The sequence below is a fragment of the Salvelinus sp. IW2-2015 genome, linkage group LG4p, assembly GCF_002910315.2.
Source record: "Salvelinus sp. IW2-2015 linkage group LG4p, ASM291031v2, whole genome shotgun sequence".
NCBI lineage: Eukaryota > Metazoa > Chordata > Actinopteri > Salmoniformes > Salmonidae > Salvelinus > Salvelinus sp. IW2-2015.
Window position 1 is genome coordinate 2,554,314 of NC_036841.1, and position 15,170 is coordinate 2,569,483.

Sequence of the window (15,170 nt, forward strand, 5' to 3'; positions counted from 1 at the left end):
CCTTTCTCCAACTCATAGGGCCACGGCCAGTTTATCTTCAGGGTACCATCCGGAGTCCAACGGCCAAACTGAGAGGATGAATCAGGAGCTGGAAACCACCCTCAGATGTATGGTTTCCAACAACCCGTCACATGGTCATCTTCATTGTTTGGGCCGAGTACGCGCACAACACCTTGTCTCCTCCTCCACTGGTATTGTCTCGCATGAGTGTCAGTTTGGCTATGCTCCGCTATGTTCCCGGACCAGGAGGCAGAAGTCAGTGTTGCCTTCAGCCTCGAGGTTCATCAGACGCTGTCGGCTTACGTGGAAGAAGGCCCTCTTTAATCTTCTGCGTTCCTCACAGCAGTACAGCGACAAGCCAACAGACGTCGCCGTCCCGGTCCTACCCTGTACCCCGCCAGAGAGTATGCTCTCAACAAAAGACTTACCGCTAAGGGTGGAGTCTCGCAAGCTGTCCCAGAGATTCATCGGTCCCTTAAGATTGCCAGGAGAGTCAATCCCGTTACTTTTCGCCTGCACTTACCCAGATCCCTTAAATAATCCCACATTTCACATTCTTTATTAAAACCTGTTGTTTTTTCTCCCCTTATCCCGGCAGGCAGACCTCCCTCCGCCCCGTGTCATCGGAGGCAGTCGGCTTATACCGTCCACCGATACTGGATTCCCGCCGGGGTGCAGCGTCCTGGCAGTATCTGGTGGACTGGGAAGGCTACGGTCCCGAGGAGCGCTCCTGTGGTTCCTGCCAAGGACATACTGGACCCTGACCTCATTCGTCAGTTCAGGGTCCTCCACCCTGAGAAGGCTGGTAGGAACGGTCAGGAGCCGTTCCTAGGGGGGGGTTTCTGTCAGGTTTTGGCCAGGACTGTTTGTTTTGTTCACTAGATGTCCCCTTGCACCTTTTTTGTACCTTTTGTTTTTCTTGCCCTAATTATTGTTTGCACTGTAAGTCATTCCCTTGTTAGTATTTAAACCCTGTGTGTTCCCTAGTTCCTTGCTCAGTGTTGTATGTTAGCACCCAGCCCCAGCCTTTGTGATCATTTTTCTCTTGTTGGATTTTCCAGAGGTTCTCTGGTTTTGTTCTCATGTATTTTGGATTGGTCTTTTTTTAGGTTTGTTTTTTCCCTTGCTGTTTTTACCACTTTGTGGATTTTCTTTGTATTTTGGAAGATATCTATTTTTTATTAAACCACCATCTCTAGTACTGCTGTGTCTGCCTCATCTTCTGGGTTCTGCCCATTATTAGTGACTGTTTCTCGCACCGGGTCCTGACAGTCTGTGAGTACAACAGAACTCATATGGCAGGCGACCTGAGACAAATCCAACCAGGAAGTGGGGGAAATCTGAGTTTTTGTAGTTTTCAAAGCTTGGCCTATCGAATACACAGTGTCTATGGGGTCATTTTGCACTTCCTACTTCCACTAGATGTCAACCGTCTTTAGAAACTTGTTTGAGGCTTCTACTGTAAAGGGGGCTCATAAGGGCTCTTTGAGTCAGGGTCTGGCAGAGTGCCACAAACTCTTGACGCTCGTTCATGTGAGAAGTAGATCTCGTTCCATGGCTTTTCTACAGACAAAGGAATTCTCCGGTTGGGACATTATTGAACATTTATGATAAAAACATCCTAAAGATTGATTCTATACATCGTTTGATATGTTTCTACGACAGTAATATAACTTTTTGGAATTTTCGGCCGACATTTCTGCTTGACTTGCCCGCACCTCGTGAGTTTCGATTTGTTACTAAACGCCCTAACAAAAGGAGGAATTTGGACATAAATTATGGACTTTATGGAACAAATCAAACATTTATGTGTGAACTGGGATTCCTGGGAGTGCATTCTGACGAAGCTCATCAAATGAAGTGAATATTTCTAATGCTATTTCTGACTTATGTTGACTCCAACATGGCGGATATCTTCTTGGTTGTGTATGTCTCTGAGCGCCGTACTCAGATTATTGCATGGTTTGCTTTTTCCGTTAAAAGTTTTTGGAAATCTGACACAGCGGTTGAATTAAGGAGAAGTATATCTTTAAATCTGTGAAATAACACTTGTATCTTTTATTAATGTTTATTATGAGTATTTTCTGTGATTTGATGTGGCTCGTGGCAAATCACGGGATGTTTTGGAGGCAAAGTCAAATGTAAACTGAGGTTTTTGATATAAATATGAACTTGATCGAACAAAACATACATGTATTGTGTAAGTGTCATCTGATGAAGAATATCAAAGGTTAGTGATTCATTTTATTCAATATTTCAGCTTTTTGGACTCCTCTCTTTGCTTGGAAAATCGCTGTATTCTTTCTGTGACTAGTTGCTGACCTAACATAATGATATGTTCTGCTTTCTCGAAAAGCTTTTTTGAAATCGGACACTGAGTTGGATAATGAGAATTTTATCTTTAAAATGGTGCCTAATACTTGTATGTTTGAGAAAATTTAATTAGGAGATTTCTGTTGATTGAATTGGCGCAGGGCAAGTGGAACCGCAGTCCTAATAGGTTACCAGAACTCATATGGCAGGCAAAAACCTGGGGGAAAAATCCAACCAGGAAGTGGAAATCTGAGGTTTGAGTTTTTCAAGTCATTGCCTATCGAATATACAGGTGTCTATGGGGTCATATTGCACTTCTTAAGGCTTCCACTAGATGTCAACAGTCTTTAGAACCTTGTTTGAGGCTTCTACTGTGAAGGGGGGGAATGAGAGCTGTTTCAACCAGGTGTCTGGCAGAGTGCCATGAGCTCAGTCTCGCACGCTCCCGTGAGTTAGCTGCGTTCCATTGCATTTCTACAGACAAAGGAATTCTCCGGGTGAAACATTATTGAAGATTTATGATAAAAACATTCTAAAGATTGATTCTATACTTCGTTTGACATGTTTCTATGAACTGTAATATGACTTTTCATCTGAACTTTCGCCTGGACTTGCCCGCGCCTCCTGAGTTTGGATTTGTGTACTAAACGCGCAAACAAAAAGGAGGTATTTGGACATAAATTATGGACTTTATCGAACAAAACAAACATTTATTGTGGAACTGGGATTCCTGGAGTGCATTCTGATGAAGATCATCAAAAGTAAGTGAAATTTATAATGTTATTTCGACTTCTGTTGACTCCACAACATGGCGGGTATCTGTATGGCTTGTTTTGGTCTCTGTGTGCTGTACTCAGATTATTGCATGGTGTGCTTTTTCCGTAAAGCTTTGTTGAAATCTGACACAGCGTTGCATTAAGGAGAAGTTTATCTATAATTCCATGCATAACACTTGTATCTTTTAGCAATGTTTATTATGAGTTTTTCTGTAAATTGATGTGGCTCTCTGCAAAATCACCGGATGTTCTGGAAGCAAAACATTACTGAACATAACACGCCAATGTAAACTGAGATTTTTGGATATAAATATGAACTTTATCAAAACAAACATACATGTAATGTGAACATGAAGTCCTAGAGTGTTCATCTGATGAAGATCATCAAAGCGGATAGTGATTAATTTTATCTCTATTTCTGCTTTTTGTGACTCCTCTCTTTGGCTGGAAAAATGGCTGTGTTTTTCTGTGACTAGGTGCTGAACTAACATAATCGTTTGGTGTGCTTTCGTCATAAAGCCTTTTTGAAATCGGACACTGTGGCTGGATTTACAACAAGTTTATCTTTAAAATGGTGTAAAATACTTGTATGTTTGAGGAATTTTAATTATGGGATTTCTGTTGTTTTGAATTTGGCGCCCTGCAATTTCACTGGCTGTTGGCGTGGTGGGACGCTACCGTCCCAAATATCCCAGAGAGGTTAACAGGGAAATCATAATGAGTAAATAGGACACACCTGAGTGTCGTTAATGTCTCTAGGACGGTCTCAGCTGCCCTCTGGTGACAGGTGGAACCTTCACAGTACCCCCCCCCCCTTCTAGGAGCGGCTCCAGCCTCGGAGCCAGGGCAACCATCACATAGTTGGTTGAAGTTCCAAACGAATCCCGGATCCAGGATGTCCCGGGCAGGCACCCAAGTCCGCTCCTTGGGGCCGTAGCCCTCCCAGTCCACCAGGTACTGCAGGGTGCCTCGGACCCGACAAGCCTCCAACAGATGCCGGAGAGTGTAGGCCGGGCGACCGTCGACGAGTCGAGGGGGATGGAGGGGCAGGTGTGGGGGGAGAGAAGGGACCAGTCCTTACCAGCTTGAGACGGAAGACATGGAAGGATGGACAGACCCTCATACCTGGGAAGCTGGAGACGATAGGTTTGAAGCGACTCATGATCTTAAATGGTCCTATGTAGCGCGGAGCGAGCTTCCGCAAAAGTATTCAGACCCCTTTTTCCACATTTTGTTTAAGTTACAGCCTTATTCTAAAATGTATTAAATTGTTCATGCTGTGGGGATGTTTTTCAGCAGCAGGGACTGGGAGACTAGTCAGGATCGAGGGAAAGATGAACGGAGCAAAGTACAGAGAGATCCTTGATGAAAATCACTCAGGACATCAGACTGAGGTGAAGGTTCACCTTCCAACAGGGCAACTACAGTTGAAGTAGGAAGTTAACATACACCATAACCAAATACATTCAAACTCAGTTTTTCACAATTCCTGACATTTAATCCCATTTAATGCCCTGTCTTAGGTCAGTTAGGATCACCACCTTATTTTAAGAATGTGAAATGTCAGAATAGAGAGAATGATTTATTTCAGCTTTTATTTCTTTCATCACATTCCCAGTGGGTCAGAAGTTTACATACACTCAATTAGTATTTGGTAGCATTGCCTTTAAATTGTTTAACTTGGGTCAAACGTTTCAGGTAGCCGTCCACAAGTTTCCAACAAAAAGTTGGGTGAATTTTGGCCAATTCCTCCTGACAGAGCTGGTGTAACTGAGTCAGGTTTGTAGGCCTCCTTACTCGCACACACTTTTTCAGTTCTGCCCACACATTTTCTGTGGGACTGAGGTCAGAGCTTTGTGATGGCCACTCCAATACCTTGACTTTGTTGTCCTTAAGCCATTTTGCCACAACTTTGGAAGTATGCTTGGGGTCATTGTCGATTTGGAAGTCCAATTTGTGACCAAGCTTTAACTTCCTGACTGATGTCTTGAGATGTTGCTTCAATATATTCACATAATTTTCCTTCATCATGATCTATTTTGTGAAGTGCACCAGTCCCTCCTGCAGCAAAGCACCCCCACAACATGATGCTGCCACCCCCATGCTTCACGTTTGGGATGGTGTTCTTCAGCTTGCAAGCCTCCCCCTTTTCCCTCCAAACATAATGATGGTCATTATGGCCAAACAGTTCTATTTTTGTTTCATCAGACCAGAGGACATTTCTCCAAAAAGTACAATCTTTGTCCCCATGTGCAGTTAGAAACCGATTTGCACTTTTCACACCAAAGTACGTTCATCTCTAGGAGACAGAAAGCGTCTCCTTCCTGAGCGGTATGGCGGCTGCGTGGTCCCATGGTGTTTATACTTGCGTACTGTTGTTTGTACAGATGGTGGTACCTTCAGGCATTTGGAAATTGCTCCCAAGGATGAACCAGACTTGTGGAGGTCTACAATTCTTTTTCTGAGGTCTTGGCTGATTTCTTTTGATTTTCCTATGATGTCAAGCAAAGGGGTACTGGGTTTGAAGGTAGGCCTTGAAATACACCCACAGGTACACCTCCAATTGACTCAAATTATGTCAATTAGCCTGTCAGAAAATCATGACATTATTTTCTGGAATTTTCCAATCTGTTTAAATGCACAGTCAACTTAGTGTATGTAAACTTCTGACCCACTGGAATTGTGATACAATTAATTTTAAGTGAAATAATCTGTCTGTAAACAATTGTTGGAAAAATTACTTGTGTCATCCACAAAGTAGATGTCCTAACCGACTTGCCAAAACTATAGTTTGTTAACAAGAAATTTGTGGCGTGGTTGAAAAAAACTATACAGTTGAAGTCTGAAGTTTACATACACTTAGGTTGGAGTCATTAAATATAATTTTTATTATATTGTATAATAATAGTGAAAACATTAAACCTATGAAATAACATAGGTATGGAATCACGTAGTATCCAAAAAAGTGTTAAACAAACCAAAATATATTTTACAGTACATTTGAGATTTTTCAAAGTAGCCACCCTTTGCCTTGATGACAGCTTTGCACACTCTCTCAACCAGCTTCATGAAGTAGTCACCTGGAATGCTTTCTAACAGTCTTGAAGGAGTTCCCGCATATGCTGAGCACTTGTTGGCTGCTTTTCATTCACTCTGCAGTCCAACTCATCCCAAACCGTCTCAATTGGGTTGAGGTTGGGTGATTGTGGAGGCCAAGTCATCTGATGCAGCACTCCATCACTCTCCTTCTTGGTCAAATAGCCCTTACACAGCCTGGAGGTGTYTTTTGGGTCATTGTCCTGTTGAAAAACAAATGACAGTCCAACTAAGTGCAAACCAGATGGGATGGCATATCGCTGCAGAATGCTGTGGTAGCCATGCTGGTTAAGTGTGCCTTGAATTCTAAATATATCACAGACAGTGTAACCAGCAAAGCACCCAGACACCATCACACCTCCTCCTCCATGCTTCACGGTGGGAACCATACATGCGGAGATCATCCGTTCACCTACTCTGCGTCTCACAAAGACACGGCGGTTGGAACCAAACATCTCAAATTTGTACTCATCAGACCAAAGAACAGATTTCCACCGGTCTAATGTCCATTGCTTGTGTTTCTTGGCCCAAGCAAGTCTCTTCTTATTATTGGTGTCCTTTAGTAGTGGTTTCTTTGCAGAAATTCGACCATGGCCTGATTCACGCAGTCTCTTCTGAACAGTTGATGTTGAGATGTGTCTGTTACTTGAATTCTGTGAAGCATTTATTTTGGGTTGTAATCTGTGGTGCAGTTAATTGCCCATTTCTGAGGCTGGTAACTCTAATGAACTTATCCTCTGCAGCAGAGGTAACTCTTGGTCTTCCTTTCCTGTGGCAGTCCTCATGAGAGCCAGTTTCATCATAGCACTTGATGGTTTTTGCGACTGCACATTCCGGAATGACTGACCTTCGTGTCTTYAAGTAATGATGGACTGTTGTTTCTCTTTGCTTATTTGCTTATATGGACTTGGTCTTTTACCAAATAGGGCTATCTTTTGTATACCAACCCTACCTTGTCACAACACAACTGATTGTCTCAAACACGTTAAGAAGGAAAGAAATTCCACAAATTAACTTTTAATAAGGCACACATGTCAATTGAAATGCATTCCAGGTGACTACCTCATGAAGCTGGTTTTGAGAATGCTACGAGTGTGCCAAGCTGTCATCAAGGCAAAGGGTGGCTACTTTGAAGAATCTCAAATATAAAATATATTTTGATTTGTTTTACACTTTTGTGGTTACTACATGATTCCATATGTGTTATTTCATAGTTTTAATCTCTTTACTATTATTCTACAATGTAGAAAATAGTAAGAATAAAGAAAACCCTTTGAATGAGTAGGTGTGTCCAAACTTTTGACTGGTACTGTATATATGTGATGGAATGTATAGACATTATGGACAGTATGTGAATAGAATATGTAGTATATCTGATGAATACATAGAATAGAATAGTACATGTACAATAATAGTTGAATAGGATGGACTTGACTAGAATACACTATATACATATGAAATGGGTAAAACAGTACGTAAACATTATTAAAGTGACCAGTGTTCCAWTATAAAAGAGTCCAGTTTTCCATTATTAAAGTGAACAGTGTTCCATGTCCATGTATATAGGGCAGCAGCCTCTAAGGTGCAGTGTTGAGTAACTGGGTGGTAGCCGGCTAGTGACAGTGACTAAGTTCAGGGCTGGGTACTGGATGGAGGCCAGCTAGTGATGGCTATTTAACAGTGTGATGGCCTTGAGATGGAAGCTGTTTTTCAGTCTCTCGGTCCCAGGTTTGATGCACCTGTACTAACCTTGCCTTCTGGGTGATAGCGGGGTGAACAGGCCGTGGCTCAGGTGACTGAGGTCCTTGATGATCTTCTTGGCCTTCCTGTGACACCGGGTGCTGTAGATGTCCTGGAGGGCAGTCAGTGTGCCCCCGGTGATGCGTTGGGCAGACTGCACTACCCTCTGGAGAGCCCTGCAGTTGGGGATGGTGCAGTTGTCGTACCAGGTAGTGATACAGCCCAACAGAATGCATCTGTAAAAGTCTGTGAATGTCTTAGGGGCCAAGCTGAATTTCTTCAACCTCCTGTTGCACCTTCTTCACACACGGTCTGTATGGGTGGATCCTTTCAGATTGTCAGTGATGTATACGTCGAGGAACTTGAAGCTTTTCACCTTTTCCACTGCGGCCCATCAATGTGGATTTGGCGTGCTCCCTCTGCTGTCTCCTGAAGTCCACGATCAGTTCCTTCGTTTTGTTGACGATGAGGGAGAGGTTATTTTCCTGGCACCACTTCGCCAGGGCCCTCGTCTCTTCACTGTAGGCTGTCTCGCCATTGTTGGTAATCAAGCCTACCACTGTTGTGTCATCTACAAACTTGATGATTGAGTTGGAGGCGTGCGTGGCCACGCAGTCATGGGTGAACAGTGAGTACAGGAGGGGGCTYAGCACGCACCCTTGTGGAACCCCCATGTTGAGGATCAGCGTACTGGAGGTGTTGTTGCCTACCTTCACCACCTAGTGGCCCATCAGGAAGTCCAAGACCTACTTGCACAGGGCGGGGTTCAGACCCAGGGCCCTGAGCTTAATGATGAGCTTGGAGGGTACTATGGTGTTGAAGGCTGAGTTGTATTCAATGTATTCTTCTTGTCCAGATGGGATACGTCTGTGTGCAGTGTGATGGCGATTGCATCATCCGTGGATCTATTGCGGCGGTATGCAAATTGCAGTGGGTCTAGGGTGTCGGGTAAGGTGGAGGTGATACGATCCTTAACTAGCTTCTCAAAGCACTTAATGATGACAGAAGTGAGTGCTATGGGGCGACAGTCAATTAGTTCAGTTACTTTCGCTTTCTTGGGTACAGGAACAATGGTGGACATCTTGAAGCAAGTGGGGACAGCAGACTGGGATAAGGAGAGATTGAATATGTCCGTAAACACTCCAGCCAGCTGGTCTGCGCATGCTCTGAGGACATGGCTAGGGATGCTGTCTGGGCCGGCAGCCTTGCGAGGGTTAACACGCATAAATGTCTTACTCACGTTGGCCACAGAGAACGAGAGCTCACAGTCCTCAGGAGCAGCCTGCGTCGGTTGCACTGGCTTATCCTCAAAGCGGGCGAAAAAGGTGTTTTGCTTGTCCGGGAGCAAGACGTCGGTGTCCGCGACATGGCTGGTTTCCCTTTGCAAGCTGTGATTGTCTGGAGTCCCTACCATGCAAACACACATAGTTGTACCCAACACACAATTAGCCTAAAAAACGATTAAATTAGCGTAAATTATAAATCGTGAGGGACCACCCATCAAATTCACTTAGGGGGCTGAGTGTGTAACACAATATCACAGGGATGATTACATGGAGTGGTTACAGCAATTACTGTACAGCCATTGGTGGCTATGACAGCACCTCTTGCTTTCCTATCAAAGTCACATCTGCAACTCAAATGGCACCCTATTCCCTATAGAGTGCACTACTTTTGAGCAGAGCCCTATATGGGCCCTYGTTAAAGGTACTGCACTTTATAGGTAATAGGGTGCCATTTTGGGACGCAACCCACCGTCCAGTACATGGACAAAGGCATGTTGTTTGTCAAATCATGGAGGATGAAAATTGGATGCTCGTACAGTAGATTACCTGCATGCTTTTAAAGCCACACTACAGTACTGCAGAATGTACAGTAACATTTCAAACAGCTTTTGTAATGGAATAGCCGAGATGGGTTCCATTCTAGAATGACCTAACCATGAGGCCACTCTGGTGCTGTACAGATCACTACAGTACAGTGCCATAAGTAGAACCAGTGACATTTCACACCCACTTCTTGTAACAGTGTTTGACTGAACATCTTTAAATTAAGGTCTTTCATCTCTACAGGTGAGCACTGCATTGCTTCACGTTTGTTTTGGTTTTTATTGTTTTTTTGCCGGTTCACATAATAAAGATGATGAACCCAAACCACGCTGCATTTTGGTCCGATTCTTACAACAACGTTCGTGACAGGTATTGCATTTGATAATGTTATAGCCAGCCAAGAAATGTTCTCTGAGTACAATGCAGTCAGAGATCAATCAGTAAACCTTGAGCTGGCAATTAATGGTTTCTCAGTGAAGCCTTAGAGAAGAGAAAACCAATGAGAAAACCAAGAGATTGCAATGTCTGTAAATGTGGACTATCTGACTTTGATCCTTTCTCAGACTTCAAAGCTCACTCACTAATGTCAGGTCTAAGTGCTGACAAGATTCATATCCTTTGATTTATCATGTTTAGTTACTGTGATGTAATTAGTATTAGTGATGGTTGTACAGTGTATGTCTCGAAAAAACTCTCCGAAAGCATAAGAAAKAATCCCCAAAGAGTTCACGTTGATACCCCTCATCCCTCCAAACACATGGTTTGGAGATGTTTGATGTGTATATTTTGGAAAGAGAAGTGTGCACAGGGACTGTGGCCAGCCAGAAATMAGGTGATTTCTATAGGGTAGCATGGGAGAAAGAGAGGGAGACACTAGCAGGCATGATGCATGGCCCAGTGATTGCTTCTTCATCACTCTGTCAGGCCTGCTTAAGACCCCCTSTTCTTAATTCCCCATTGTCTTGTCCAATAGGGAAGTTCAGCTGGTTTTACATTGGCTGTTGGGGTAAACACTCAATCCGTYTCCCAAAAACCAACCTATTTCCTTTGTAATACACCASGGGCAATAGGGCTCTGGTCAAAAGTAGTGCACTACATAGGGAATAGGGTGCTATATCGGATCCGGCCTCAGACTAGAGACAGGGCTGAGTAACTGTGTGGCTCAGTGAGTTATCTGATGTGAGCTGCTGTTGTTGTTGCACAGTCTCTAAACTGTGCAATTCTTTAATATAAAAAAACACTGTCCTCCCTGAACTAACAAAGCATTGTGTTGTATTTCTGCCATTGATGTGTCTCACGATCAAGGCTGTGGGATTTCTGAAGTATAATATGGCTGTTGGTTCAGTCAAAATGTTCTGATGATCTACCTGTGCGCTGAGACAAAATAAAACATGAATCMACATTAAATACAGTCATTTGCATGAGTATGCAGTACAGTGAAGTAGCTAATTAGTCAAATCACTTGTCTGTATAAGATCAAGTTTTAATTTCTTCATTTACATTTGAAAAACACATTCAATTACATTTAACACTAACCAATATTTCATTAATGTGATTTAAGATTAAATACAGTTGATGTCAAACATAGTCAGTCTGAATAAAGGGAYGTAGAGTGATGGAGAGAGGGAATTTTCAGAGAAGGTATTACAGTAGCTGCTTCCACTAGGCATGCATGTATCTGCCTCTGGAAAAAGCCCTGTCAATCTTCAAAGACCAAACAATAACCAAGAGAGAGGGAGTTACTTAAGACCAAATAAATCCCTGGGGTTTGCAAATCAGAGCACTGAGATTAAAATGAAAAATAAGTAAAACAGAAAACAAAAATAAACCATAAGAACAAAGTAAATAGAGACATCGATATGGTCCTGCCGTACATACCTACACGTACGCTACGGTCACAAGATGCAGGCCTCCTTATTGCTCCTAGAATTTATAAGCAAACAGCTGGAGGCACGGCTTTCTCCTATCGAGCACCATTTTTATGGAATGGTCTGCCTATCCATGTGAGAGACGCAGACTCGGTCTCGACCTTTAAGTCCTTACTGAAGACTCATCTCTTCAGTAGGTCCTATGATTGAGTATAGTCTGGCCCAGGGGTGCGAAGGTGAATGGCAAGGCACTTGGTGGATGAACCGCCCTTGCTGTCTCTGRCTTGCCGGTTCCCCTCTCTCCACTGGGATTCTCTGTCTCTAACCCTATTARGGYGGCTYAGTCACTGGCTTTCTAGTGCTCTTCTATGCCGTCCCTAGGAGGMGTGCGTCACTTSAGTGGGTTGAGTCACTGACGTGATCTTCCTGTCCGGTTTTGCGCCCCRTCYAGCTTGTGCGGTGGAGGAGATCTTTGTGGGCTATATTCAGTAAGTTGGTGGTCTGTTGATATCACTCTAGTGGTGTGGTGGKTGTGCTTTGGCAAAATGGGTYTGGTTATATCCTGCCTGGTTGCACCCTCCCCCATCTCAGCCTCCATTATCTATGCAGCAATAGTCTATGTGCCGGGGGGCTAGAGTCAGTCTGTTATATCTGGTGTAATTCTCCTGTCTTATCTGGTGTCCTGTGTGAATTTAAGTATGCTCCCTCTAATTCTCTCTCCCCCTCCCCTCCCAGAGGACCTGAGTCCTAYGACCATGCCTCAGGACTACCTGGCCTGATGACTCCTGGCTGTCCCCAGTCCACCTGGTCGTACTGCTGCTCCAGTTTCAACTGTTCTGCATGTGGCTAGGGAAGCCTGACCTGTTCACCGGACGTGCTGTTTTCGACTGTCTCTCTCTCTCTACCGCACCTGCTGTCTCAACCTCTGAATGCTCGACTATGAAAAGCCAACTGACATTTACTCCTGAGGTACTGACCTTTACTCCTGAGGTACTGACCTGTTGCAATACATTTGATTGATTGATTGAGTGATTGTTATGACCGATAACGAGGAAAATTCACATTTTCACTATAGTGACTCATTGCCTTCCAGTAGACTTATTCCGACAAGAACAAAGAGTTTACAAATCAAGCAGAGCATGCAGCAGAGCATCAACGTCTGTCTGATTTTAAACTAACCAAACATATAAACACATAAATGGATGTTTGAAGTTGTTTGAATTTTGATGGTTCAAAGGTCTCATTTGTGATTTGTTGTGTGAAATTCTTTGTTTAACTGCACTAAACAGTGTGAAMACATGCGTGAACTTGTGTGTTTTTGTTTGTGAGCAAGCAGCTCCACAGTACTGCAGTATGAGGTGGAGAGAACTGAACAGATGTTCAGAGGGCATTAGAGCCCTCTCATGCCCCCTGGGTACACTATGTGTAACGTACCTTGTGATTGGTCCATGTGTCTCAGGGTACACTATGTGTAACGTACCTTGCGATTGGTCCATGTGTTCTCAGGGTACACTATGTGTAACGTACCTTGTGATTGGTCCATGTGTCTCAGGGTACACTATGTGTAATGTACCTTGTGATTGGTCCATGTGTCTCAGGGTACACTATGTGTAAACGTACCTTGCGATATGGTCACATGTGTCCCAGTGTACACTATGTGTAACGTACCTTGTGATTGGTCAATGTGTACCCTGTGTGTAACGTACCTTGTGATTGGTCCATGTGTCTCAGGGTACACTATGTGTAACGTACCTTGCGATTGGTCCATGTGTCTCAGGGTACACTATGTGTAACGTACCTTGCGATTGGTCCATGTGTCTCAGGGTACACTATGTGTAACGTACCTTGTGATTGGTCCAATGTGTCTCAGGGTACACTATGTGTAACGTACCTTGTGATTGGTCATGTGTCCCAGGGTACACTATGTGTAACGTACCTTGTGATTGATTGGTCCATGTGTCCCAGTGTACCCTGTGTGTAATGTACCTTGTGATTGGTCAATGTGTCCCAGTGTACCCTGTGTGTAACGTATCTTGTGATTGGTCCATGTGTCCCAGTATACCCATGTGTGTAACGTATCTTGTGATTGGTCAATGTGTCCCAGTGTACCCTGTGTGTAACGTATCTTGTGATTGGTCCAATGTGTCCCAGTATACCATGTGTGTAACGTATCTTGTGATTGGTCAATGTGTCCCAGTGTACCCTGTGTGTAACGTACCTTGTGATTGGTCCATGTGTCTCAGGGTACACTATGTGTAACGTACCTTGGCGATTGGTCCATGTGTCTCAGGGTACACTATGTGTAACGTACCTTGCGATTGGTCCATGTGTCTCAGGGTACACTATGTGTAACGTACCTTGTGATTGGTCCATGTGTCTCAGGGTACACTATGTGTAACGTACCTTGTGATTGGTCCATGTGTCCCAGGGTACACTATGTGTAACGTACTTGTGATGATTGGTCCATGTGTCCCAGTGTACCTGTGTGTAATGTACCTTGTGATTGGTCAATGTGTCCCAGTGTACCCTGTGTGTAACGTATCTTGTGATTGGTCCTGTGTCCCAGTTAACCATGTGTGTAACGTATCTTGTGATTGGTCAATGTGTCCAGTGTACCCTGTGTGTAACGTATCTTGTGATTGGTCCATGTGTCCCAGTATACCATGTGTGTAACGTATCTTGTGATTGGTCAATGTGTCCCAGTGTACCCTGTGTTGTAACGTATCTTGTGATTGGTCCATGTGTCCCAGGGTACCCCGTTTGTAACTTACTTTGTGATTGGCCCATGTGTCCCAGTGTACACTATGTGTAACGTACCTTGTGATTGGTCCATGTGTCTCAGGGTACACTATGTGTAACGTACCTTGTGATTGGTCCATGTGTCTCAGGGTACACTATGTGTAACGTACCTTGCGATTGGTCCATGTGTCCCAGGGTACCACTATGTGTAACGTACCTTGTGATTGATTGGTCCATGTTTCCCAGTGTACCCTGTGTGAATGTACCTTGTGATTGGTCCATGTGTCCCAGTGTACCCTGTGTGTAATGTACCTTGTATTGGTCAATGTGTCCCAGTGTACCCTGTGTGTAACGTATCTTGTGATTGGCCCATGTGTCCCAGTGTACCCTGTGTGTAACGTATCTTGTGATTGGTCCATGTGTCCCAGGGTACTCCGTGTGTAACTTACTTTGTGATTGGCCCATGTGTCCCAGTGTACCCTGTATGTAACATACCTTGAAATTGGTCCATGTGTCCCAGGGTACCCTGTGTGTAATATACCTTGTGACAGTGTACCCTGTGTGTAACATACATTGTGATTGGCCCATGTGTCCCAGGGTACCCTGTGTGTAACATGCCTTGTGATTGGTCCATGTGTCCCAGGGTCTCAATCTGCTCCACCAGGTCGTTGGAGTTCCACTGGCTCATCCCCAGGAGGATGGCACTCTTCCCCTCCAGCACATCTGCTGGGACACACAGGGAGGAGGGTTACAATCTGTCTGTTGTGGGACACAGACACACAGGGAGGAGGGTTACAATCTGTCTGTTG

The 15,170-nt window shown here is 44.1% G+C and overlaps 1 protein-coding gene across 1 annotated transcript in view; it reads right to left on the reverse strand.

Moving 5' to 3' along the window:
* pitpnm3 (PITPNM family member 3) overlaps positions 1-15,170 on the reverse strand; it is a 138,150-nt gene that overhangs the window by 78,556 nt on the left and 44,424 nt on the right. Inside the window, exon 3 of the mRNA XM_070436713.1 lies at positions 14,980-15,084. Within this exon, the coding sequence (XP_070292814.1) occupies positions 14,980-15,084 (105 nt within the window). The remainder of the gene's footprint in view (positions 1-14,979; positions 15,085-15,170) is intronic.